Below are 22,430 nucleotides of genomic sequence, written 5' to 3'. Positions count from 1 at the left end.
ATGTGCCCGCAGCCAAGGAACATGCCCTTGACTGGCATTGAACTCGGGATCCTTCAGTCCACAGGCTGACGCTCTACCCACTGAGTCAAACCTGTTTCGGCTACAGTAACGCTTTTCACACATAAACCAAAATAATGATTTTGTATGTTATTTGTAATTAATCCAATTTGAGGGTAACCCCCAAAGTCTTAACTTAAGCCACTTGGTAAACATGAGGCTGGACCAGCCGAAGCCCGGGTTTTGCCCCGGTCTTGCCTGGCAGGCAGCTGAGGGAGGCCTCCCGGGAGGAGCAAACTGGGGGATGGGGGAAGGGGGAGTGGGGGGATGCATGGTCACCAGGAAAGGACTCAGGAAAACTTTTGAGAATCTGAAGCTCTTGCAAATATTCTTCCCACTGGAGGTGATCAATGTTCTAATGTATTGATGATAGGTTTCCCCTGCATTTCCTAAGAGCCCCTCAGAGCCTTTCAGTTCCCAGGGACGGCTGCTTAACACCCCTGATTACCCTCTAACCACTCCCCTGCCAGCCTGATTGATGCCTTACTGCTCCCCTGCCAGCCTGATTGATGCCTAATTGCTCCCCTGCCAGCCTGTTTGCCCCTAACTACCCCCCCCCCTGCAGGCCTGGTCACCCCTAACTGCCCTCTCCTGCAGGTCTAGTCACCCCTAACTGCTCTCCCCTACAGACCTAGTCCCTCCAACTGCTCTCCCCTGCAGGCCTGGGTCCCCCTCAACTGCCCTTCTCTGCAGGCCTGGTCACCTCCAACTTCCCTCCTCTGCCAGCCTGGTCACCCCTAACTTCCCTCCCCTGCAGGCTTGACCACCCCCAAGTGCCTTCCCTTGCAGGCCTGGTCCCCCCACAACTGCCCTCCCCTGCTGGCCATCTTGTGGCAGCCATCTTGTGTCCACATGGGGGCAGCCATCTTGTGTGTTGGAGTGATGGTCAATTTGCATATTACTCTTTTATTAGATAGGATACAGCAGAAAGCGTGTTCCGTGGTGTCTTGTGGGCGATGCTTCTTGTCTGCCCGGAGGAGAGGGAGTCAGGGACAGGCTGCTGTTGTCTGAGGCTGGGGTGCTGATCAGAGTGGCTCCAGTGGCCACAGTTGCCAAAACTTATCAGCGGCGTATCGTGGCCCCAAAGACATAGCTGTTCTCTCACTTCATCCTGGCCCCGGCCCTGCAGGCAGGTGTGAGGCACCTGTTTCCTTCAGAGACTCCACGAAGGCCGTTGGCATTGCACCGGGAGCCCAAGCCCAGGCCGGCCCAGGCACCAGCACTTCCCCTCCCTGCGGCCTTGCTCTGGGCTCACCTACTCTTACACCCCGAGGCGGGGGAGAGCCATTGTGCGCACTAAACTGAGGAATGTCAGCGATAAAAATGTAACTCCGGCAAATAAACACCCTTTATTCAGAAGTGTCCGGCGTCAGCACTTTTCACCTATCAGCATTTGCAAAAGCTTCAGTTTCAATTCTTGTGCAAACCCAATTTTGCTGCTCCGGCAAATTACTGGGCCACATTCTTACTTTCTGCCCACAATTTAAACACCTCTTTCTCTCTCTTCCCCCCACCCCCACCCCCACCCACTCTTCACCACGCGGCCAGGACGTTGACTGGACTTCAGCAAAGTCCTGGGCGCTCGCGGGCAGGCTGGCGGGTTGCCGGACTGTGTTCGGCTTCAGTAGGCTTGGTGGCAGCGAGGCTGACCGGGTCACGTTTAACTCACCGCGAAGACGCTGATGGAAGGGACCGTCAGGCTGGAAAGCTATCGAGGCTGCTCTAAGCGGAAACCCTGTGAAAGGCTCTCTGCCGTCACTTCTGCATGGTGGACTCAGTCCGCCGGCCCAGAGCTTAGATTTGTTCATCAAATATTTTGTTTGCGTCCATCAAGCTCACTTGCCGGGAGAGGTTCCTGCTCTGCAAAACGTCCAGATAATTGCTTGGAAAGCTATTCCCATTCCGCACCTAGTGATTCCCTTTGGACATGGCAGAGGGCAGACGCTTGGGGAAGCCGGGGTGTCTCCCGGAAGCGGGAGTCGGGCCTATGGTGAGCACCGTGGGGGAGCACAAATTGTCCTTACCCAGGGAGGACCATAACTCACCTGTCCCTGGCCCGGACCACACCTCCATCAGCTGAATCTAGTCTAAAAATTCATGTGTACATTGGTTTTTATTCTAAGGTGTCAGAGTGCACACAGACTTATTGAAATAGCAGACTGGAGTAATTCTGGGTGGTGTGTCAGCAAATCCTTGGCGTTTTTGACAGTGCTCTCTTCCTTAACTAGAACTAATTACATAAACATTGGTCGTTTGGGGTTTTCTTGGGACTTGATTTGACGGCTGAATTGGATGCTCTTGAGATTTGTGACTTGCTCTGAAGAATTATACCGCTGCTTTGTGACCATTTTTTCAGTTCACAATACATTGAATAGTCATCATTTCCCAAAGCGTGTTTCAAAGTTAGATGGGGTATCATAAATGGGATGTTGGGATAGATAGGAGCCAGAACCCACCCAAAATTGAGTCCCTTCTTATACAGGGGAGGTTACTGAGATTCGGAGAAGGTAAGACACCTGCCTACAGTTAAACTGCTAGTAAGCTATTGAACGTTGCAGCTGCTCAATTATTGACATATTATATGACAAGTTATTTGCCTCAGAGTCCAATTTCCCCCACTGGACCAGTACACTCCAATGGTATCATTGCTAATGCCGACAGAAACAAATCTACTTTGCAGTTGGAAAATGGCAGTTGTTTAGAAATCTTCATTGTTTAGCTGGTGAGAAATTTAAATATTTCCTTGACAAACTGGGCCAAGATGATAATCTTTCGTCTCTCACGTGATCAGTGCCCCCATTCGGAAGGTGAAAGCCGTTCCCTGAGCTTTCCCTACGGAGGCTCCAGAGCCTCTTGCTTTCCTCAGCTACCTCCTGTGTCTGAGGAGGAAGAAGAGAGAGAGGCATCCTGCTGGGAATCGGGCTCTTGTTTCACAGCTTTATCTTCAGAGGAAAGAAGTCCTGTGCATTCCATTCATGTCAACGGGACCTGCGGGGAGGGGAGGCACTGGAGCCGGGGGCACCTCTAGCCCGCCAGATATTGTGGTTCTACGTTTTCTTTTTTATTTTATTTTATTTTATTATTTTATTTCATTTTATTGATTATGGTATCACATAATTATCCTCATCCTCGAATTTCCTCCCCAAACCCGTTCCCATGTATGCCCCCACCCCCTGTTGTCTCTGACCACCGGTTAGGTTCATATGCATGCACACAGGTCCTTTGGTTGATCTCTCCCCCTTCCCCCACCCTCCCCTGCCTCCCCTACACGTTTTCGGTTGCAAAACCATCACAACGTTGATGCGCACCTCCCTCCCCACCACCCCCACCTCGAACAAGGCTCCGGAGCCGCCCGCTGTCCAGTCGCACTGAAGAGTCTGCTGAGAGCCGTCACTTTCCAGCGGGATGTGAGGTCACCCTGGAAGGGCGGGCTGTGCGGGACAAACGGAAAACACCCGGAGCTCTGGATGGGACGTCACGTTACGGGTAAGAAAAGAAAAAGAAATAGAAGAGAAAAAAGATCCGCCCCTGAACGTGTGGACAGCAAAGCCAAAGCCAGAAAGGGAACCAGCATCTGTTTAGGATTCTAAGGGATCTAACCTCGGACATCTCCCCAAAGGCGCTCCCTTAGCAGAGGCCAAAAAGGAATCCAGTCCTCGATTCTCTTCCCGTCTCCCCTCTCTCTTCCGTTCTCTCCTCCCCAGAGACGACCACAATGGAATCACAGTTGTTCCTCCTGTAATTTTCCAAACTTTATGGGAGAAAGGCTTTTATTCCAAAACAGATAACACTGTATCTATAAAGTAAATTGAATTCAAACGAACTCTAACTAAACAGACATTTCCGGCAAAACAAATGTTGACAATTTAATCTACGTCTTGAATTGAACATTTCTTAAAAGATCCACTCTATCCGCGCCCCTCTTTTTTCCCTGTCTCAGTTCTGATTAAAAAAGGAAAACAGGCTCAAAAGCAACCATTTTCCAAACAAGTAAGTATCCTGAGTTATCTTTTTAATGGCATCTTGCTAGATGAGTCATCTTTTTAATACTTCGCTTTCGGAAGATGTCAGCTTGCGTGCGGGCAGGGAATTCGTTTGGGTCATCACGATCTCATAACTGCTGGGCCCGCTGACGGGGGAGGTGCCAGCAGGAAGCCTGTGGTGCTGTAATGGCACCAGGAAGCATAATGACAGTCCTTGCTCCGGGCTCCGCCTGCACAGGCCTGCCAGGACCGGAACCCAGGCCCCCGGGCTCCTTCTCTCCCCGGCGGTGACGGCACAGCCCCCAGTGGGCAGGGCGGCCCCAGCCCCGCTGTGGCTGGTGCCCAGGGGGCTGCAGGTCTGGGCAGCTGGCTTTCGAGGGCCGGCCATTTTTAGCTCAGCATTTGGGGAAACCAAAAACGCCTTTTCTGATCCAGAAGGAAACGATTCGGTGTCTTCTGTTCACTTGTTTTATAAAGCGTCCTCTCGGCATTGCTTCCCGGGGACGGTCAGGCCCAGGCGGGCACGCACCATATGTAGGACCCACGTTCTCTGGGCCACAGCTCGTCGCCAGCCCTCTGTCCCCCGGGGACGGGGGGGGGGGGGGGGGCGCACAGCGCGCTGCTGTCCGCTGCTCCGTCCCAGGGGCACTCTCCTCCCGAGAAAAGCCTCCAGCCGGACTGGCCTGGGCTCTCTTCCGATGCCCTGTGTGCAGATGGCCCAGCACAGCACTCCCGAGACAGCGACAGGCCCCGGGGGTGCGGCTGTGGCTGGTGCGGCCTCGGGTGCGTGACATTGAGGGGCTGAGTCACTGGCGTGTGTGGGAGTCCAGGACCCGCAGCTGCGGAGCGCGGCGGCTAAGCGGGCTGGCAGGTCTCCTTAGTGGGGCAGATCGTACCGACCGGCTGGCCATCCTGAGAACCGTCCCTTCTTCCCTGATTCTCTGGGTTTCCATGGAGCTTCCCACGCTCCTGTTTCCTTTAAGAACACTCGGTCCACCAGCTTCTCCCCGTGCCCAGGCCGGGAGCAGCCCAGGCTGACGGGGTGCCCATGTGTGCTGCTCAGCAGACGTCCTGTGACGTGTGTGTGCGTGTGTCTGTCACCCTCTCTGCCATGGCCCTGGAAAGGCGTCCCCTGCAGCCCCTTCCCCCTTGAGCCGAGTTCACACCCGGAGAGGGCAGGGACCCTCCCGCATGGCCCACTGCGGCCCCATGGCACCGAGGGAGGCAGTGCCAGGAGGGGCCAGGTGAGAGGCTGAGGCGGGGAGGTGCCGGTGTGCCAGCTGTACCTGGTGCCCGCATCGTCAGAGCCGGCCTCAGCGGAGCGCCCGCACTCTGATGCCTCCTGCGCGGAGCGGCCTGCAGACGGGGTCACCGCCTCCCGCGGGCCAGCCTCTGCGGGGCGCGAGCCCTGGCCCCACTTTCTCCCCAGCCACACGGTGCCCCCGGCCCGCTGCAGCGTCGTGCTGGCATAAAGAAACCAAGGCTTGGCAGCACCGTTGAGTCTCTTTAGCCCGGACATGAGCCGGGCCCCCAGCTGCCTCATCGGAAGGGACCATGTCCGTGCCCCCTCCGGCCAAGCGGCCCATCCTCGCCGGGCTACTTCCCACGGCACCGGGCACAGGGTCCCCCAAAAGTGCAGGCTCATGCTGAGGGTGATGAGAAAGGAGCTCTCTCTGCTGAGGGGTATATACGTTTGGGGTGGGGGTGGGGGGGACACCCCATATTTAACACGGTGAGCTCCCACAGCCCCCTCACGTGCAGATTCTCAAAGACACGGACCCATGCCCGCCCCAAAGGGAGGCCCCCTTGCTCCCCACTCCCCCCTGAGCTCCCTGCCGTCGCCCGGGCAGGCACGGGGGGGGTGGGGAGAGGGGCGCCCCGTGATGGCACCTCGCAGCCAGAGCACAGCTCATCGCCAGCCCCTTTCTGAACAAGCACCTCCATTCTGCTCAGCCCTCTGTCGCCGGGTGTGCACTGCGGAGGGACAAACAGCCACATAGCTTGTCACTCCTACAGCTCAGTGTTCTCTGAAAAGTGAGAATAGGTTCCTGTTGAGCGGGGGCTGCCTGTGGGGCGGCATTCTGGAAGGCCGGGGCGAGCCTTTGTGCCAGCGTCCCGAGCCCCTCGCCTCCGCCGGGAAAGTATGCCGCGGCCTATTCAGCCCTGACCTTTGGCTAAGACGCCAACAAAAGGCGCCATTTATTAGCCCGGTCCGCGTCTCTTTGTCCGCGAGGAGCTGGCTCCCGCCTGTCACGACTCAGCACCGTCCCCGGCTGCATTCCCGCGCGCCCACCCGGCGTCTGTGCCCACCCAGCATCTGTGCCCGGCCTGGCTGTCCCGTGCCCACCCGGCGTCTGTGCCCGGCCTGGCTGTCCGGTGCCCACCCGGCGTCTGTGCCCGGCCTGGCTGTCCCGTGCCCACCCGGCGTCTGTGCCCGGCCTGGCTGTCCCGTGCCCACCCGGCGTCTGTGCCCGGGCCTGCTGTCCGGTGCCCACCCGGCGTCTGTGCCCGGCCTGGCTGTCCCGTACCCACCCGGCGTCTGTGCCCGGCCTGCTGTGAGGATATGGAGGAGACACCTCCCTCTGGGCCGCGCCCATAGGCGGCTCCCAGTTCATTGGCTCATTGAGGCATCTGCATCTCACTCGCTGGTTTCCGACCCGGCAGTGTCTCCTCTCTTCCTGCAAATGGGACCTGTCTCCGCTGCCCTGACCCCCCTCACACACACACCTGCGGAGGCGAATCAGGGACCCCCGCGCCAGGGCCGTTGGACAGAGCCCTCTCTCTGACACGCTTCTGGGAGAGGCAAACAGAGGAGCTGCTTGCCAGCGCCGTGTGGGGTTGTAATTGCCTTTTGCTTCTGATCTAAACCATCACTCAACCTTCCTTCAAATGTGCCGGGGACTGGGGAGAACAGGCTTGAAACCTCCTTCTTCTTCCGCCTTCACGTTATCTCCACACGTGGCCCCCGGAACGCTTATCTTGCTCGAAGGTGAACTAGTTTACCTCCAACACGCACACCTCCCAGAGGCTCCTCCCTGCCTCCTCACGCTCATCCCAGCTGAGGGGGGCCTGGAGCAGAGGGGCGGTGGCCACTCACCCAAGGGAGAGTGCGCACGGATGTCCTGGGACACGGGGGGGACACGCCCCGTGAACGGGTGCAGGGACTGTGATGGGAGACACAGCCGTAGAGCTGTCAGCCCCTGGGCTGAAGCAAAGGTCCCCGCTCCTGTCCGGGGCCCAGGCACTTGGGAACCTCGTCCAGGCCTCTCCCGGGCCAGGCAGCCACGCGCTTGCTCCCGCGTGTGAGCGTGAGTGTGCCGTGAGTTCTGGACGTCCGGCCGCAGGGAGCTGGGCCTGCGCAGGGACCTCTGGGCACCCACCTTGGGCTGGCCGCCCGCCTGGGCTTAGAGAGACTCCAAACCCAGCAGAAACTCCCCATGAACCCGGCACCGAAGCCGCCATCCGGATGGTCGGGATCAGGCCGGGGCCGTCACAGCAGCAACGACATGTCCCCTAGCCCCATGCACCCAGAGGGGTGGGACCAACTCGAAAACAGCCCTCGGGTTAGGGATTCGGCCCTGGGGGAACAAAGACAAGAGTGTGTGCAACGCCACCCAGACCCGGGGGTGGCCAGCCTCCCCGCCAGAGAGTCCCTGTGATCCGCAGGGAGGCGGCTCCCAGGGCCGGGTCAGGGTTCCGAAGGACACAAGGCCCAAGAGGACAGCCTCCATGGCACTGTCTGATTCCAGAAGAAGGCGCCCTGACCTGTGAGCTGTGCTGTGGCCATGACAACCCCACATCGCCTCTCCTTCCCTTAGTTTAGATCAGTGGTCGACAAACTGCGACTTGAGAGCCACTCGCGGCTCTTTGGCCCCTTGAGTGTGGCTCTTCCAGGGAAGACCACGGCCTGGGAGAGTCTATGTTGAAGAAGTGGCGTTAGAAGAAGTTTAAGTTTAAAAAATTTGGCTCTCCAAAGAAATTTCTATCGTTGTCCTGTTGATATTTGGCTCTGCTGACCAATGAGTTTGCCGACCACGGGTTTAGATGAATTTGCGTCCGCTCCCGCCTGGGACTGGGTGCTTTAGTGCGTCCGTCTGTCCCCGCTCCCCAGACCCTGCAAGAGCGCATGCAAACCTACAAGCAGGCAATGCATGGGTCTCCCGGTGGCCCCCGGAGCCGGTGCCCGGCTGGTGGGCTGGTGTGCAGGCCCCGCAGGGCCACAAGGCAGTAACAGCCTCTCTGTTTCCGACCCAGTGAACTCCGGGGACGGCATCGACTACAGCCAGCAGAAGCGGGAGAACGTGGGCGACCTGATCCAGGAGACGCTGGGGGCCTTCGAGCGCTACGGGGGAGAGGAGGCCTTCATCAACATCAAGTACATGGTGCCCACCTACGAGTCCTGCCTGCTCAACTAGGGCGCCGCGGGGCGGTCCGCGCGGGCCTGGCCGGGCCCCTCTCCCCGGCCCCTCCAGCCGCTGGGCCCGGGGCCTGGGCCGGGCCCCCGCCGCCCGCCGGGCACGAAGCTCCCCGTACATAAACAGTGCCGTTCTTAGATCGCAACGTGTCCTGTGCTCATTTGTCCCGGAGGAGGCGTACAGACAATAAACGACCATTTCAAACCCGGCTCAGCGGTGGCCCTCCTGTGTCCGGGCTGGGAGGGGCGTCCTGGGTGTTTGCCACGGAGACAGGCGCCGGCTCCCAGCACCTCTGGGCGGCTGTGCGGGCGGCGCGCCGGGGCCGCCGAGGAACCGTGAGCCCCGCCCGCGTGGCTCGGCGGTTGAGCGTCGACCTGTGACCCAGGAGGTCACAGTTCCATTTCCGTCAGGGCCCATGCCTGGGTTATGGGTTCGATTCCCAGTGAGGGGCCTGCAGGAGGCAGCCAATCCATGGTTCTCTCTCATCATGGATACTTTTCTCTCTCTCTCTCTCTCTCTCTCTCTCTCTCTCTCTCTCTCTCTCTCTCTCTCTCTCCCCTGTCCCTTCTTCTCTGAAATTAATAAACACCTATTTCAAACAAACAAAACCAAAGAAAGGGGACTCTGTGCCCTGGGATGCACCCTGTCCTGACCGTTACCCAAGCTTCCAGCCCAGGAAGCTCTGAGCTGTATGAGGTGGGGGGTGGGGGTGTGTGTGTGTGAGTGGGCACAGGGGGGCGCAGGGTGAGGTGTGAGAGGTCACCGGATCACGTGACTGGAAAATGCTCATTTGGACACCTGTCCCTCCCTGTGGGGCAGGGCCGGGCCTGCTGCGGACATGTTATACAGCGGTTTGCTCAGGGCCTGCGTGCGTTCCTGTGTGGAGGTGACTCCGATGCCTTTTAATCATCGGGTCTTAGTGAACCGCCCTTGCAGCCAGTCAAGTTCCTGTCCTCCCTCCACCCGGATGGCTCTCAGGGCCGCTCTCTGTGGATCCGATGGCAGGACCTGGGGTTTTGTTGAGACTAAATTAAATGGACAAAGAACATGCACTTTCCTACTCAACTGGAAAAGAAAAGAGGCCCAAGGGAAGGCCCACCTGGGGCTCTCAGCCCTGACCACTGCCCGCGCAGCTGGCCGGCGGCGAGCTCGGCATCGGAGACTCCGCCCAGGGCGCCTCCCTCTCAGCCATTTCTGCACACACGTGAGGAGAGGAGCTGGGAACCCTCCCACCCAGCACGGCCTAGAGACCGTGGTCACTCGCTGGCGAAGGCAAGTTTCCGAAGGCAAATTCCGCATTGGACACTGGCTCCTGCCCATGTCCTGGGCCCCTGGCGGGTGTGGGGGGCCGTCTGGGCAGCTTTGGCAGCTCCTGGGCACTCTCTGGGCAAACAGCGAGGCCTGGCTCAGGGGACACGTCGGCCTCGGTGTGTCGTTTGGAAAGACCTCGCTGGAAGCCGGCGTCAACGGGTCCTGGCAGGTTTTCCTGCAACAGCGACGCTCGGTGCTGCCCGGAGGCTCTCCTCTGGCCTGGGCGCCGTGGGCCGAGGACACTGTCGGCGTGCGGCGGGGAAGGGGGCGCTGCTGGGGTTTCCCACGAGCTCCGTCAGGGCTGCGCCTGGCCGCTCACACTGGGTCACGCGCACAAAGCTACCTGGTGTGAGGGGTGAGAGCCCCCCCTACACACACACACACTCACACACTCACACACACTCTCACACACACACACATACATACACACACACACAAACACACATACACACACTCACACACACATACACACACAAACACACATACACACACACTCACACACACACACTCACACACACTCACACACACACACTCACTCACACACACACACACACTCTCTCACACACACTCACTCACACACACACACACAAACACACATACATACACACACACAAACACACACACTCACACACACACTCACACACACACACACTCACACACTCACACACACACTAACACACACACACACACACACTCTCACACACACACACACACACACACACACTCACACACACTGAGCCAGGGCCTAACCCTGGTTTGGGATTAAAGCCTCAGGGCTCACCTCCCAGCTCCGTGACTCGCTGCCACGCTGCCCTGGGCCAGCTATCCCTCCTCCCCGAGCCCGGCCTCCCCCAGCCCGGAGCCTGCGATGCCCGGATGCCGCGCCTGCAGGAACGCTGCCCGGGCCGTGGGGAGCGCGTGTGGCTCCTCGTCCCGCGGGCCCTCCGTTCAGAGAAGCAGCACACCTGCCTCCTCCCGCAAAGCCATGCCCACCTGGGCACTCTGCGGGCAGCAGGCCCCCCCGGGCAGCGTGGGGCTTCGGCGTCCAGGCCGAGCCCTCGGGGGCTTGGAGGCAGACCCTGTTCGGCCGGCAGGAAGCCGGCGCGGCTGCTCTCCGTCCCTCCGCCCAGGCTGCGGCCCTTCTCCCAGGTGATGTCTGATGGGCTCCGCTCAGCTCCTCGCCAGGCGGGAGGGGTCAGGGTGCCCGCTGAGCCCGGGCAGAGGGGCGGAGGAGCGGGCACCGGGCGATTGCATGGAGGAGCAGGTCTCTGCCCGTGGGACCGTCTTCCTTTACCGGAAGCCGCCAGCAGGCGCGTGGTATCCGGGTGGGACCTGCGCCCACGACTCAGGTATGGCAGAGCCAGGAGCTAGTCCCTGAGGCCCAGCCCCCTCCTGGTACAGCCTTGCTCCCCACGGCACTGCCAGGCCCAGCGATGCGTGCAGGGCCCGGGGCCGGAGCCAGGATGGGGACCGGCAGAACCGGCTTTGAGGCCTCTTTCCACTGAGCAGCTGCCCTGTGGCCTGAGCAAGTCCCTCACCCAGTGGGCCGGTCGTGTCTGCCTTCAGGTCTGTGATGAGGCCCCCAGGACAAAGGCCTGTGAGGAGAGGCCCAGCGGGAGCCCAGCAGATACATGGAAACTTGGGGGGCCCTGTGACAGCAGCTAGCCCGGCGCCTGGCGCAGAGAGGTGCTCCCTCACTGTGTGACACGCGGGGCAGGGGCTGGCAGGGCCCAGGAGGTCCCGCAGGCCGGGTGGTCGCTGGCCCCTCACACGTGCAGGTCTTGGCTCCAGCACGAGCCCTGCAGGGAAGGATGCCAGGTCTCTCCGGAGCCCCCCTGGCCCCCGGAGGTCACCCTGCGGGCCCGCCCTCATGGGGGAGGGCCTCCCGCCCGTCGCACCGGGAGTTCTGCGCGTTTCCATGGGCTGACCCCGCAGAAATGGGGCGTCCGCCCGGAAACGCTGGGAAGTGGCGGCCTGCTGGGGTCGGAGCAGGGCTTCTGGAGTGAAAGGTCCCTTACACAAGCACACACCCTGAGGCCTCCCGGGCTCCCGGGAGCTCCAGAGAACCTGGTGTGGGCTGCGGAGCTGTCGGGCGCCGTCCTGGAGAGGAGGCCACAGTAAGCAGCCTGAGTCTGTCCCAGTCCCTCCGCGTCGCTCGCTGCGGTCAGTGGGTTTGGGTGTGAACAGAAGGCCTCTGCCCGCGGGACCCGGAGCTCCGAGCCCGTGTCGGTGTGCACAGGGACAGGCCCGGGAGACTCCCCGTGTGCTTCCTCCCTGCGGCCTTCGCCCCGGGCCTGGCTGCTGGTCTGGCCAGGACTTCCTTCCTGGGGTTCGGGCCGGGGCGGCCCCCCTCACCGGTTCGGGAACTCCCACCCCTGTGTGTTCCCCGCTTTCGAGTGGCACGGGACCAGCCCCCAGACGGCTGGGAGCTCTGGGCCCAGGAACTGCGGTGCTGGGGCTCAGTGTCCCCCTCCATGCTGCAGGGGAGGGCCGGCTCCGGGGTCTGATCGGGAGGACGAGGCCCCCGGACACACGGCACCCCCCTCCGGCCCCGGAAGCCGGCACATAAACCTCTGGGAGGCGGCCAGGCCCCCAAGATGCCGCGGCCCCTGCCTCCCTCCCTCACGGGCAAGCTGCGCCGGGAGGAAGTGGGGCTTGGCTGAGGTTGTGCCAGGGCCTGGGAATCCGCCCTCCCAGGCGGGCAGGGAGCTTCCTGGCTGCGGCACCCGCCCGGGAGCCAAGGCCGCCTTCCCGGCGGAGGGCCGCCGCGTTCTCACAGTCCCCCCGGCGGAGGCACTTGCCATGGCGGTCACGCCAGGCAGCGCTTTGTGCTCACTGGGCCCTCTTTGTCCCCGGCCTTTCTTCTTCTCCCTTTAATCCTCTTGGCCGGGAGCGGGCGCCCCGGGGGCTGGCCCAGCCCCGTGACCTCTCCGCGGGCCCACGCCAGCCCGCACCCCCGGCCTCCCTCCCCGCGGCCCCTGCGTCTTCCAGCTTCTCTCCCTCCGAGTCCTGCTGGCCCGACGCAGCGGGGCCCGGGGAGCGGGCGGCACCTGGTTCCTTGACAGGGACCACGGTGATCCCGGCACACAGGGGCTCCGGGCGGCGGGTCCTGTTCTCACACCTGAGCCAGGCCCCCAGCCGAGACAGGGCCTGCTGCCCTAGGTCGCCGTGGGTTGCCACTCATACCTCACCATGCCCATCCGTCCGTCGGCAGTCACGCCACGCGATGACAGAACCCGTCGCCACGCTCGAGGCGGTGTGACAGTGCGCTGATCATTCGCCAAACACCGTCTGCCAGCGTCACGCGTGGATTCAATGCAGACATAACTGTCGACGTGCAATAATTACTCATGTCTGCAACATTACTGCAGTCTTTTTTCCAACCTTTGGCCTCTGTGCTAACATTTGTTCAAAATAACAGTGAATTAATAACCAAAAAACACAAGCCTTGTCACTTTAATTCTAAGCAGATCTTGGCTGAAAGCATTTTAAAATTAACTGGGGCTAACTTTCACATATGACATAGAGACCGGACATTGTGTCCTGTAAGTCCGAAGTCACTTACATCAAGGTCCGCAGAACGGAGGGGTTACTGCAGAGAAATGTGAACGTGGCTTCCCTCTTTGGGGCTGGTCTCTGTTTCCTAAATCTCTACAGTGTGCGTGTTCCACTCCTGTTGCGGGGTGCTTGTGCCCCGCCCCCGCCCTCCCCCCTCCCCGCCCCTGTTCCCATGGTGAAGCTGGACCCCACAGGAACCAGGAGAGTGACCTTGCTGGGAAGTGGTCATTGCATGAGCTCATCCCGAGCAGGGAGGGCTGGCTCCGAGGTCAAGGGCTCCTTATAAAGAGGAAATGAGCGCACGGAGACACACACAGGGAGGACACATGAGCGGGAAGGCGGGGCGCAGGCCAGGGGCTGCCAGGGGGAGGGGCCGGACAGGGCCGCCTCACAGCCGCGGCGGGAACAGCCCTTCAACACCTTGATCTTGAACTTGAGCCTCCAGACTGAGAGAATCCATCGCTGGTTTGGAGCACTTTCTGCTGCAGGCTCCCCGAGGAAGACGGCACCTATCGTCAATAAAGGATGGCTCACATTTAAAAATTAAAGCAGGATTAGGGGGCCCGGCTGGGGTCCCCGGTGGAAGCTCTCGGTGCCTCAGGAGCCTCCGCTCCCCGGCCAGAGGGTGCCGTCTCATAAGCAGCTTTAATGACAGAACATTCTTCCCCGTGAGCCCGGCGCTGCTCCCGGCTCTCATGAGTCACGCCAGTGAGTCATGGCTCCGGGAGCGGAGAGAGGAAGGCCCGGCTCCCGGAGCCACAGCGGCCTCGCCGCACCCTCCTCAGCCTCCCTGCCCCACCCTGCCCCAGCCCTGGCCCGAACGGAGCCGCCCCTGAGCCCGGGGTGTTAGTGAAGGAAAGCCGGTCCTGTGTCCTCCGCCGGAGGAGGCCGCCACGGAAACCTGAGCCGCGGGCCAGCAGCAAACACTGCCCAGAATAACCGCCCTCCGGCCGCCCGCAGGCCCGCTTCCTGTGGCACCGGAGCGAGTGGCCAGGCCTCACGCCGAGACCAGTGGCCGGACAATCGGAGGAAGCGGGCACTCTCCTCCGGCCGGCGCTGCGGGCCTGCTGCTCGAAGGGCCGAGGCCCGCTCAGCGGCTGCAGAGGCCCGAAGGCTTCCTCCCCCCACAGGGAGGCCGGAGGGAGGTCGTGTCCTTGGTCCGCCCCCGGGCAGCCAGGCACCGTCCACCTCCATTCAGGCCCGGCCACAGGCCCAGGCCCAGCCACCCGGGGCCACGCAGGGACTCCCATCACTCCGGGGGGCTGGGGAGGGAGACAGCCTCCTCAGGCACCATCTGTCCCCTCCCCGAGGGGAGGGAGGAGGAGGGAACGGTAGAGGAGGGGGAGAGAGAGAGGAAGGAGGTACCTGGGGGTCTAGGAGGGGGTGTGAGGGAGGGCCAGGCCCCCCAGCAGCCTCTGTGAAGGCCCAGCCCCTGAGCCCAAGCCCCACGCTCTCCACGTGGTTCTCCCCGCCCCTGGGCTCCCCCTGGCCCTACAATCACACCTTCCCTGGAACCCACCCCCTCCGGTGAAGACACTTCCTGGCTGATGCCATCCCACGGGCATCCAGGTGAGCGGAGAGCACCCAGAGCTGGTGTGACTGGAGCAGCCCCGCCCCAGCCAGACCCCGATGTGACCCTGGGAGGGGGCAGCCTTTGGATCTGCTCCGGGGACACTTCCCCACGGACCAGGGAGAGGACGGCTCGCTGGGGCGCAGCTGGGGCTCCATGCACAGGTGCTGGCGAGGGTGTCTGAGCCACGTGGCGGGCAGAGGGCCGCGTCCTGCTCCTGGCTCAGAAAGCAGGCTCTCTCCACGCCCTCTGAGGACCAGGCTGCCGGGCAGGCGGGATCGGTTTGGCCAGATGGAGCCGTGAGCCTGAGGCCAGCCCCTTGGTTTCCCCGGAGGTGGAATCGCAGGGGTGAAATCGCACCCTCCCGCTCCCGGCAGGACACGGCCTGGGAAATATCCTTTTCCCACAGAGGAGTGCCTCGAAGGGGCCGGCCTCTCTCAAGAGACACAGGAAGCCGAGCTTGGTGGCCGGGGCTCTGAGGGGCTCCCTGAGTTTCCTGATCCAAAGGCCGAGACCCGGGCCCCACCCTGAAGGGCAAGCACCCGGCAGGAAGGCCTCGCTTCCCTCCGTTTGTGTCTTTGGGCGGCGGAAGGGCAGTCCGGCTTCATGTGGACACAGCATCGGGACCCTCTCCGCACGACAGGCCAAGCAGAGCCGGCCTGCAAGCTGAAGTCTGCAGGCCCATGCTCGTGGGGGGCTCTACTCCTGTCTGCCCTCCAGTGGGCGGTCCCCCAGCCCACTGGTCCTCACTGGCACGTCTCTGGGTGCCGCACCCAAAGACCCCCCTCGGGCTAACTCCCCGGCCCCTCTGCTCCCCTCTCCCCTGGGCCTGAGCGTGGGAATGATAAGCTCCGGCCAGCAACGTCCTCTAAATGCGATCAGCAAGTTCCCATGGCACCTGGATCACCCGGTCACAAGCCCAGAGCTGCTCTGAGCTGCAATCTGTCAATCAATCAATGAGCTGATCAGTCGATATCTACCGCACATCCTCTGGCAGAGGCCTCGGAGGCGGGGGAGCTCAGATCCCCCTGAGCATCTCACGCCGCATCTGCATGACGGCATCAGTGACGGAGCAGAGAAGAGCCGCTCACAGTGCCCTGAGGAGTCCCACCCGCTCAGTCAGGCAGGCAGGACCGCGTGGAGTGACAGCTCAGTGTGTTAATGACATGTCTGTGCTGATCAGGGACTTGGGGGCCTTTTTCATATGCCCCTCCGCCACCTGTGCGTCCTCTGCAGAGCAGCGCCATTCCGGTCCTCAGCCCTGTGTTCCACTATCTTCCTCGGGGAGTGAGTGTGTGAGCCTCTGTTCTCGGAGATGAACCCTTCTCCGAGGTGTCCTGGCAGGTGTGTCCTCCACACGGCGGGCGCCTTTCCATTCTGTTGGTGGTCCGTTGGCCTGTGCAGGAGCTTGTCAGTGTGATGTCCCACTTGTTTCGTTTTTCCCTTTGTTTCTTTTGCCCTCGGAGATGGATATGGGAATTCTGCTACCTGAGATGTCTACGATTTTGCTGCCTGTGGTTTCACAGCTTAAAATTTTTATCCCTTCCTTGTGTGGTGTAAGTTGGTGGCCTAGTTTCTTTTCTTTTCTTTTTCTACAATTACCTGTCCAATTTCCTCAACGCCGTTTATGGAAAAGACTGTGTTTGCCCCGTTGTATGCTCTGGCCTGCTTTGTCACGTATTAATTGAGCGTAATGGCTGGGTTCGACTTCCGGGTCTCTGTCTGCTTCATCGATCTCTCCGCCCGTTCTGTGCCAATGCCGGGCTGACATGGGTGTTTAAGCCCCAGCGGCCAGCCCCATTCCTCTCCTGTGGAGGGTTTGACACCCTCGTCATCGCTTGAAGAACACCATCCCCGGACGTGGAGATCTTTTGTTACAGAGTTTTGAATTAGAGGGACTTTTTTTTTTTTTAAATCGTAGCTCAAGTCTACCCGTCTTCATCAGCACGGGAGCAGTGCTGTCCCGGCGGGAGACGGAAAACAAGGTCGTCAGCCGTTGTGCTTTGGTCTGAGAGGGGAAGTGCACGGAGTGTCCTGCGCCTTGGTGCCAGTCCCCGTGCCAGGGCCGGGCGCAGGCGGCCAGGCCTGGGGGTGGACGGGCCCCGGGCCCCCTGGGGCAGCCCGCAGTGACGGCATTGAGAGGACTGGTTCCCACACCCTCCTGGCCCCCATCCTGGCTGCTGCGTACCTCTGGCCCAGTTCAGACACAAGCCCGGGCCCGGGCCTGTGGGACCGGCTCATCTGATCCCCACCAGGCCCCCAGCTCCGCCTGGCACACGCCCCGCCCTGGTGCGCTGCCTGCATCCCGCCGCCGGCCAGGCTCCCACCGGAGCCCATTCTGCCGCCCGAGCTGGCAGCCCACGCTGACCACGGGCCATGGGAACCGGCCCCGGCCCGTCTCCGAGGTGACGGGGATTCCTGAGCCGCACGGGCTGTCGCTTTGGGATACGGACCCTTTGATGCCCGAACGAAGGCCGCTCTGCCACCCCCGGCAGCTGGGACCGAGGTGCTTATCCCAGAACCAGATCCTGCCACCGTCTGTCCAGACGTCCGAGTCCTGACGGGTGGCTCACCTCCTGCTGAGCAGGGGGGGGAGGGGGGTAGCGGGCGGCAGGGGATCCCACGTGGCCCCCCGGGTCCTGCTCCCCCCACCACACAGCCCCGCAGGCTTGTAGCCCGCCTGCCACGGCACACCAGCCTCTGCTGGGACTTCCTGGACCCCAGAGAGGCCTGCCTCTCCTCCCCAACCCCCACTTCTCTCCAGGCCGCGCCCGCTCCTCCAGGCCCTGTCATTGCCGGACACCTCCCTGGCCGTCCACGGCCATTTCCCCTGCAGGGCCATGGTGCTAGCCCAGGCCTGGGCCTCAGCGACGTTCTCTCTCCTGGCCCAGAGGGGATCGGGGGCTGCTAGCATCCCCAGTGCAGCCAGCCGTGATGAGAGCACTCCGGGTTGGTCAGTGTGGGCTCGTTCCTAGGAATGAGTGGGGCCGGCTCTATCCGTTTCCCGGGGCCACCAGGACACTGGGCCGACAACAAGAGAAAACTACTCCCCCGGGTCTGGAGTCCTCGAGTCTGGAATCGGGGTGCTGACGGGGCGCACTCGCCCAGGCCTGTAGAGGAGGGTCTCCTCTCGGCTCCCACAGCCCCGGAGGCCCAGGCGTGGCTGTGCCGCATCCTTCCGTCTCTGCCTCCGAGGTCCCAGGCCTCCGTGTGTCCGTTCCTTCTCTGCGTACGGAGCCCAGCCGCTGGAGGAGGCCTCTCTGAGGAGCTCATTCACCTACAGCACCTCCAAATCCGTTGCCCTGAGGCCCCGCTTGCAGGCTGGTGGTTGGGGTGTCCACAGAGCGTTTCCGGGGCACAATTGGACCCCTCACACAGGCAATGTCTGCCTTTGCCTCCTTCCCCAGCCTCACCCTCCCTTTCCCCATCGCCATGTCCTGCTCCCCCACCCCCCTCTAACTCCACACGGTGAGAGGAGGAGGAGGAAGGCCAGCCACGCTGGGTGGGATTCCAAGTCTTGCTCTCACAGGCGACACGGCATCCGGGAAGGAGCCGAGGAAACGGCCTGGGGCCTGGGCACGGGCTGGCTGTGCTGTCAGGGAAGCCAAGCCAGCGCCTGTGCTGGGACCCAGACCCCTGCCCCTGAGTCTGGGGAGTCCGCTCTCCCCACGCCCCTCAGCACCCACCAGCCGCTGCTCGCAGGCTGGCAGGTCGGGGCCAGCCCGTCTGGCAGAGGAAAGGCCGGGCGCGGGTACCACGCGGGCCCATGGAGGAGCGGTGGGTCAGACGGGACGGCCCAGTCCCGCTCCGAGGAGGGCTGGGCTGGGAGGCGGGCAGACCGGGGTGACACAGGGACGCCACTGTGTGCTCCGCTCCCTCCTGGCCCACGGCTGACCCCCCCATCAGGGTGGCCGGTTCCTGGGAGCCTGGGGCTGCCCTGGAACCTCCCCTGGAGGCACAGGCAGCACAGCAGTGAGTGTGTCAGCCGCGCTGCTGTGGGCCAGAGGGACAGACCTCTCACGGTGTTTGTTTTGTTTTGTTTTAATCCTCACCCGAGGGCATTTCCCATCAGTTTTTAGGGAGAGAGAGGGAAACAGGGAGAAGCCCCTATGTGAGAGAGACACATGGATGGGTTGCTTCCTGCACAAGTCCTGACCTTGGCCAGGGCCGAGGAGGGGCTGGCAACTGACTGAGGTACGTGCCCTTGACCGGAATCGAACCCAGGATGCTGAAGATCACAGGCCAACGCTCTACCCATTGAACCACACTGGCGAGGGCCGCCCCTCCCTTCTGAACTGAGCCGCCTTGGGCACTCGCCCATGCAACCAGCAGATCCGCCCTCCGCCCGCTTCTGGCACGGGGGCAGGCGGGAGGGCGGAGACCCTCACTAAGGCCCAGAGGCCACGCTCCGTGGGGACGAGGGTGGCTCTCCTGCGCCCCCCACAGACGGGGCCCCAGCAGGGCCAGCCCGGCCCGCCCCGGCCTCTGAGCCTGTCCCTGCGGGGCTCAGTGAGAGCACTGGCTCCACTCCGCCGGGAGGCGGCGGGCGGAGGCGGAGGGCGGCGGGCGGGGGGGGGGGGGCGCGCTCACAGGCTGCCCCTCGGAAAGTACCTGTGGCCGGAGGGCGTCGTGTCTGCGTTATTTGGCATCAGCCGTCTCTTCTAAAATTACCCGCTGGCCTGTGACTTAAACTATGCCATGGGGACAGCGTCCCCTCTGAGGGGGGCTGGGCTGGGGGAGGCCGGGCGGACCTCCCAGGCCGGGGGACAGGTCCCCGCCGAGCTGCTCTTCCCGGCTGGGCTCACACTGGGACAGGCTGAGCACAGCGGGGAGGAGCCGGGGCCGCCTCAGGGAGCTGCAGTGACCCTCCGGCCACCCCCGCTGCCCAGCCCAGTGCGTCCTGAGGGGGGGGTGTGCCTGTGTGTGTGTGTGTGTGTGTGCCTGTGTGTGTGTGCGCGCGGGGCGGGGGGGGGGGGGGGGGGGGGACCTGGGTTGCTTCACCGAGAATCTTTCCGTAAAGGAACCATGGCGTCCGTTCCCTGACCTTGACCGTTCCTGGGGCCACTGGCTTAGCCAGGTCCCTCTCCAGCTGGCGTCTGTGTCTGAGGTGCATGTGACATGACATCACTGTGGGAACATCCATGGGGAGGGCAGGCGGGGGAGGGGGGCACCTGGAGGAGTCAGACCTGGAGCCCAAAGGGGCCCTTCCCGCCTTTGCTGGGCCTGTTCGTACATGGTAACGTGGCCAGCAACACACAAGCGCCTGCACACAGATGCAACTAGGGAGGTCGGGGCAGGCCGGCAGTCCGGGCCCCTGGAACCGGAGGAGAGTGGCCCCTGTGGGCCTGTGGGGCCCAGAGCCAGCCTGGCCGCCTCCCCGCCCTCCCCACCCCCGGAGCCCTGATGGCTCCCGCCAGGCCCCCAGCGGCCCCGCCCCCAGGACAGGCAGCAGCGCCCGAATCAGCTCCCGGCTCCAGTGCCCTTGGCCACCCAGCCACCGGCTCGGGTCTCAGCAGCCCGTTCCACACGCCACCTCAAACGTCCTAAAAATAAGGGCTGATGTCAGGGGGCTGGCCACGGGGACGTGCAGGGGGAGGAGAAGACAAAAACAAAGAGCGAGCCCAGGGCTGCTTTCACTCCGGAGTTCCTTGTCTAGAGGGACCTGAGGAAGCCATCAGACACACAGGACCCTTAGCCTCAGAAATACCCTGACACACTCACCTTCCAGTTCAAATGACACAACAGACACTTTTTCCAAACGTCTTTCTTCCGATCTGAACTCAGCACAGGGGGTCCCTTCTCTGGGGGCCACACACTTCCTCTCCTGCTCCCCGGGCCCTTCCCCTCCCCCTCTGCCTCCCACGGCCCAGCTGTCAGGCCCTGTGGGTTTGGACCGCACCAGCACTGCTCCTGACGCCGGGGCCGGCCAGCCATGCTGTTACCCCGAAGTGTCCCCCGAGGCTGCCCGGCGAGCCCCAGGAGCAGCCAGTGTGACCGGGGCAGAGGCCCCAGCGGCAGGAGCAGGAGCAGGGCCCGGGCCGCCCCGAGGGGGAAGCTTCTGGAGGGAACAGACCGCCTGGGAACCCCAGCGCCCACCGCGAAACGCCCTCACTTTGCAAACGTTAACACGCTGGAAGCTCCTAACACAGCCAAGTGGTTATGAGCTCAAAAGCTTTGTGGGGGATTTTCTCTGAGGATCGCTAATACGGTTCTCTGATGGAGCACTTCCGGCTCCGAGTCCCTCCCCGAAGCTGTAAACAGGCCGGTAAGTGCCGGACAGGGAGGCCCCCCCACCCCCCATCCCAGCCCTCCCAGCCAGGGTCCGCCTGCAAACACCGTGGAAGGTCCTGGAGTGGAGGAGACCATAGGGCCGTGCCGGGACATGTGCGTCTTGGCATTGAGGACACACAGGAGCCGAAACCGGCGTGGCTCAGTGGATAGAGCGTCAGCCTGCAGACTGAAGGGTCCCGGGTTCAATTCCGGTCAAGGGCATGTACCTTGGTTGCGGGCACATCCTCACTGGGGAGTGTACAGAAAGCAGCTGATTGATGTTTCTCTCTCATCAATGTTTCTAACTCTCTATCCTTCTTCCTAAATATATTTTGAAAGAAAGAAAGAAAGAAAAGAAGGAAGGAAGGAAAAAAAAAGAAAGAACACACAGGAGCCCAGCCAGCCTGGCTCAGTGATTAAGTGTCAATCCATGACCCAGGAGGTCACGGTTCCATTCCCAGTCAGGCCACAAGCCCAGGTTGTGGGCTCGACCCCCAGTGTGGGGCGGGCAGGAGGCAGCCGATCCATGATTCTCTCTCATCATTGATGTTTCTATTTCCCTCTCCCTTCCTCTCTGAAATCAATAAAAATACATTTAAAAAGAAGAGCACACAGGAGCTGGGCAGGAGGGCACTGCACCTGGCAGAGGTGCCATGGGGAGCTTCGAGGCCCGTCCCAATGCCAGCACATGGGGCTGCCCCCCGGCTCGGCCATGAACTTGGGAAACTCCATAAATTAACCTACGATGCATGGAAGCGCTGCCCACCTGCCTGCTCCCAACTCCAAGGCCTCAAATAACCAGGCAGCACTTGCCAGTGACTTACAGTGACCTTCCCGTTCCACCCTCCCCCACCGCCCACCCCCCATAGCCCTGCTTCGTGTGACCTTCCGACCTACAGGCAGTGAGGGAGTTTCTGGGGTATTTTGGGGAGACAGCTGTTTGTGGTTCTCGCCGGATTCCGGGTGACAGTGGCAGAGGGGCTGGGCAGGGGCCTGAGGCTGGTGAAGGCGGCGGGGAGAATGTGGGTGTGGGGTCCCCTGCCGATGGGGAGGAGGAAGGGGTGTGAGGGAGAGGGAGAGGGTGAATGAAGAAGAAAGGACTGACTTCTCATCGGCCCTGAGGTGAAGTTCAGGTGCACCCCCTCCCAGGGGGAGCTCTGCAGGAAGGAATTTCAGACGGTAAATGAGGAACGCTGGGGAGGGGTGTCCTGCAGAGAGGGGAGCCGAGATCCTTGTGCATAACCCCCCCAGCGACCCCCAAACGAA

The 22,430-nt window shown here is 62.0% G+C and overlaps 1 protein-coding gene across 2 annotated transcripts in view; it reads left to right on the top strand.

The window, feature by feature from the left end:
• Positions 1-8,619, top strand: part of PACRG (parkin coregulated) — a 230,769-nt gene extending 222,150 nt beyond the window's left edge. For both annotated transcript variants that reach the window (XM_036420362.2, XM_045575143.1), the window contains one exon: positions 8,295-8,619. In XM_036420362.2, coding sequence (XP_036276255.1) covers positions 8,295-8,455 — 161 coding nt within the window. In that variant the 3' untranslated portion in view covers positions 8,456-8,619. The remainder of the gene's footprint in view (positions 1-8,294) is intronic.
• The last annotated feature ends 13,811 nt before the right edge of the window (positions 8,620-22,430 follow it).

The sequence above is a fragment of the Pipistrellus kuhlii genome, unplaced genomic scaffold (genome assembly GCF_014108245.1).
Source record: "Pipistrellus kuhlii isolate mPipKuh1 unplaced genomic scaffold, mPipKuh1.p scaffold_m20_p_67, whole genome shotgun sequence".
NCBI classification, from domain to species: domain Eukaryota; kingdom Metazoa; phylum Chordata; class Mammalia; order Chiroptera; family Vespertilionidae; genus Pipistrellus; species Pipistrellus kuhlii.
The sequence above is the reverse complement of the archived record's forward strand: the minus strand, read 5'-3'. Positions and strand labels throughout refer to the sequence as shown.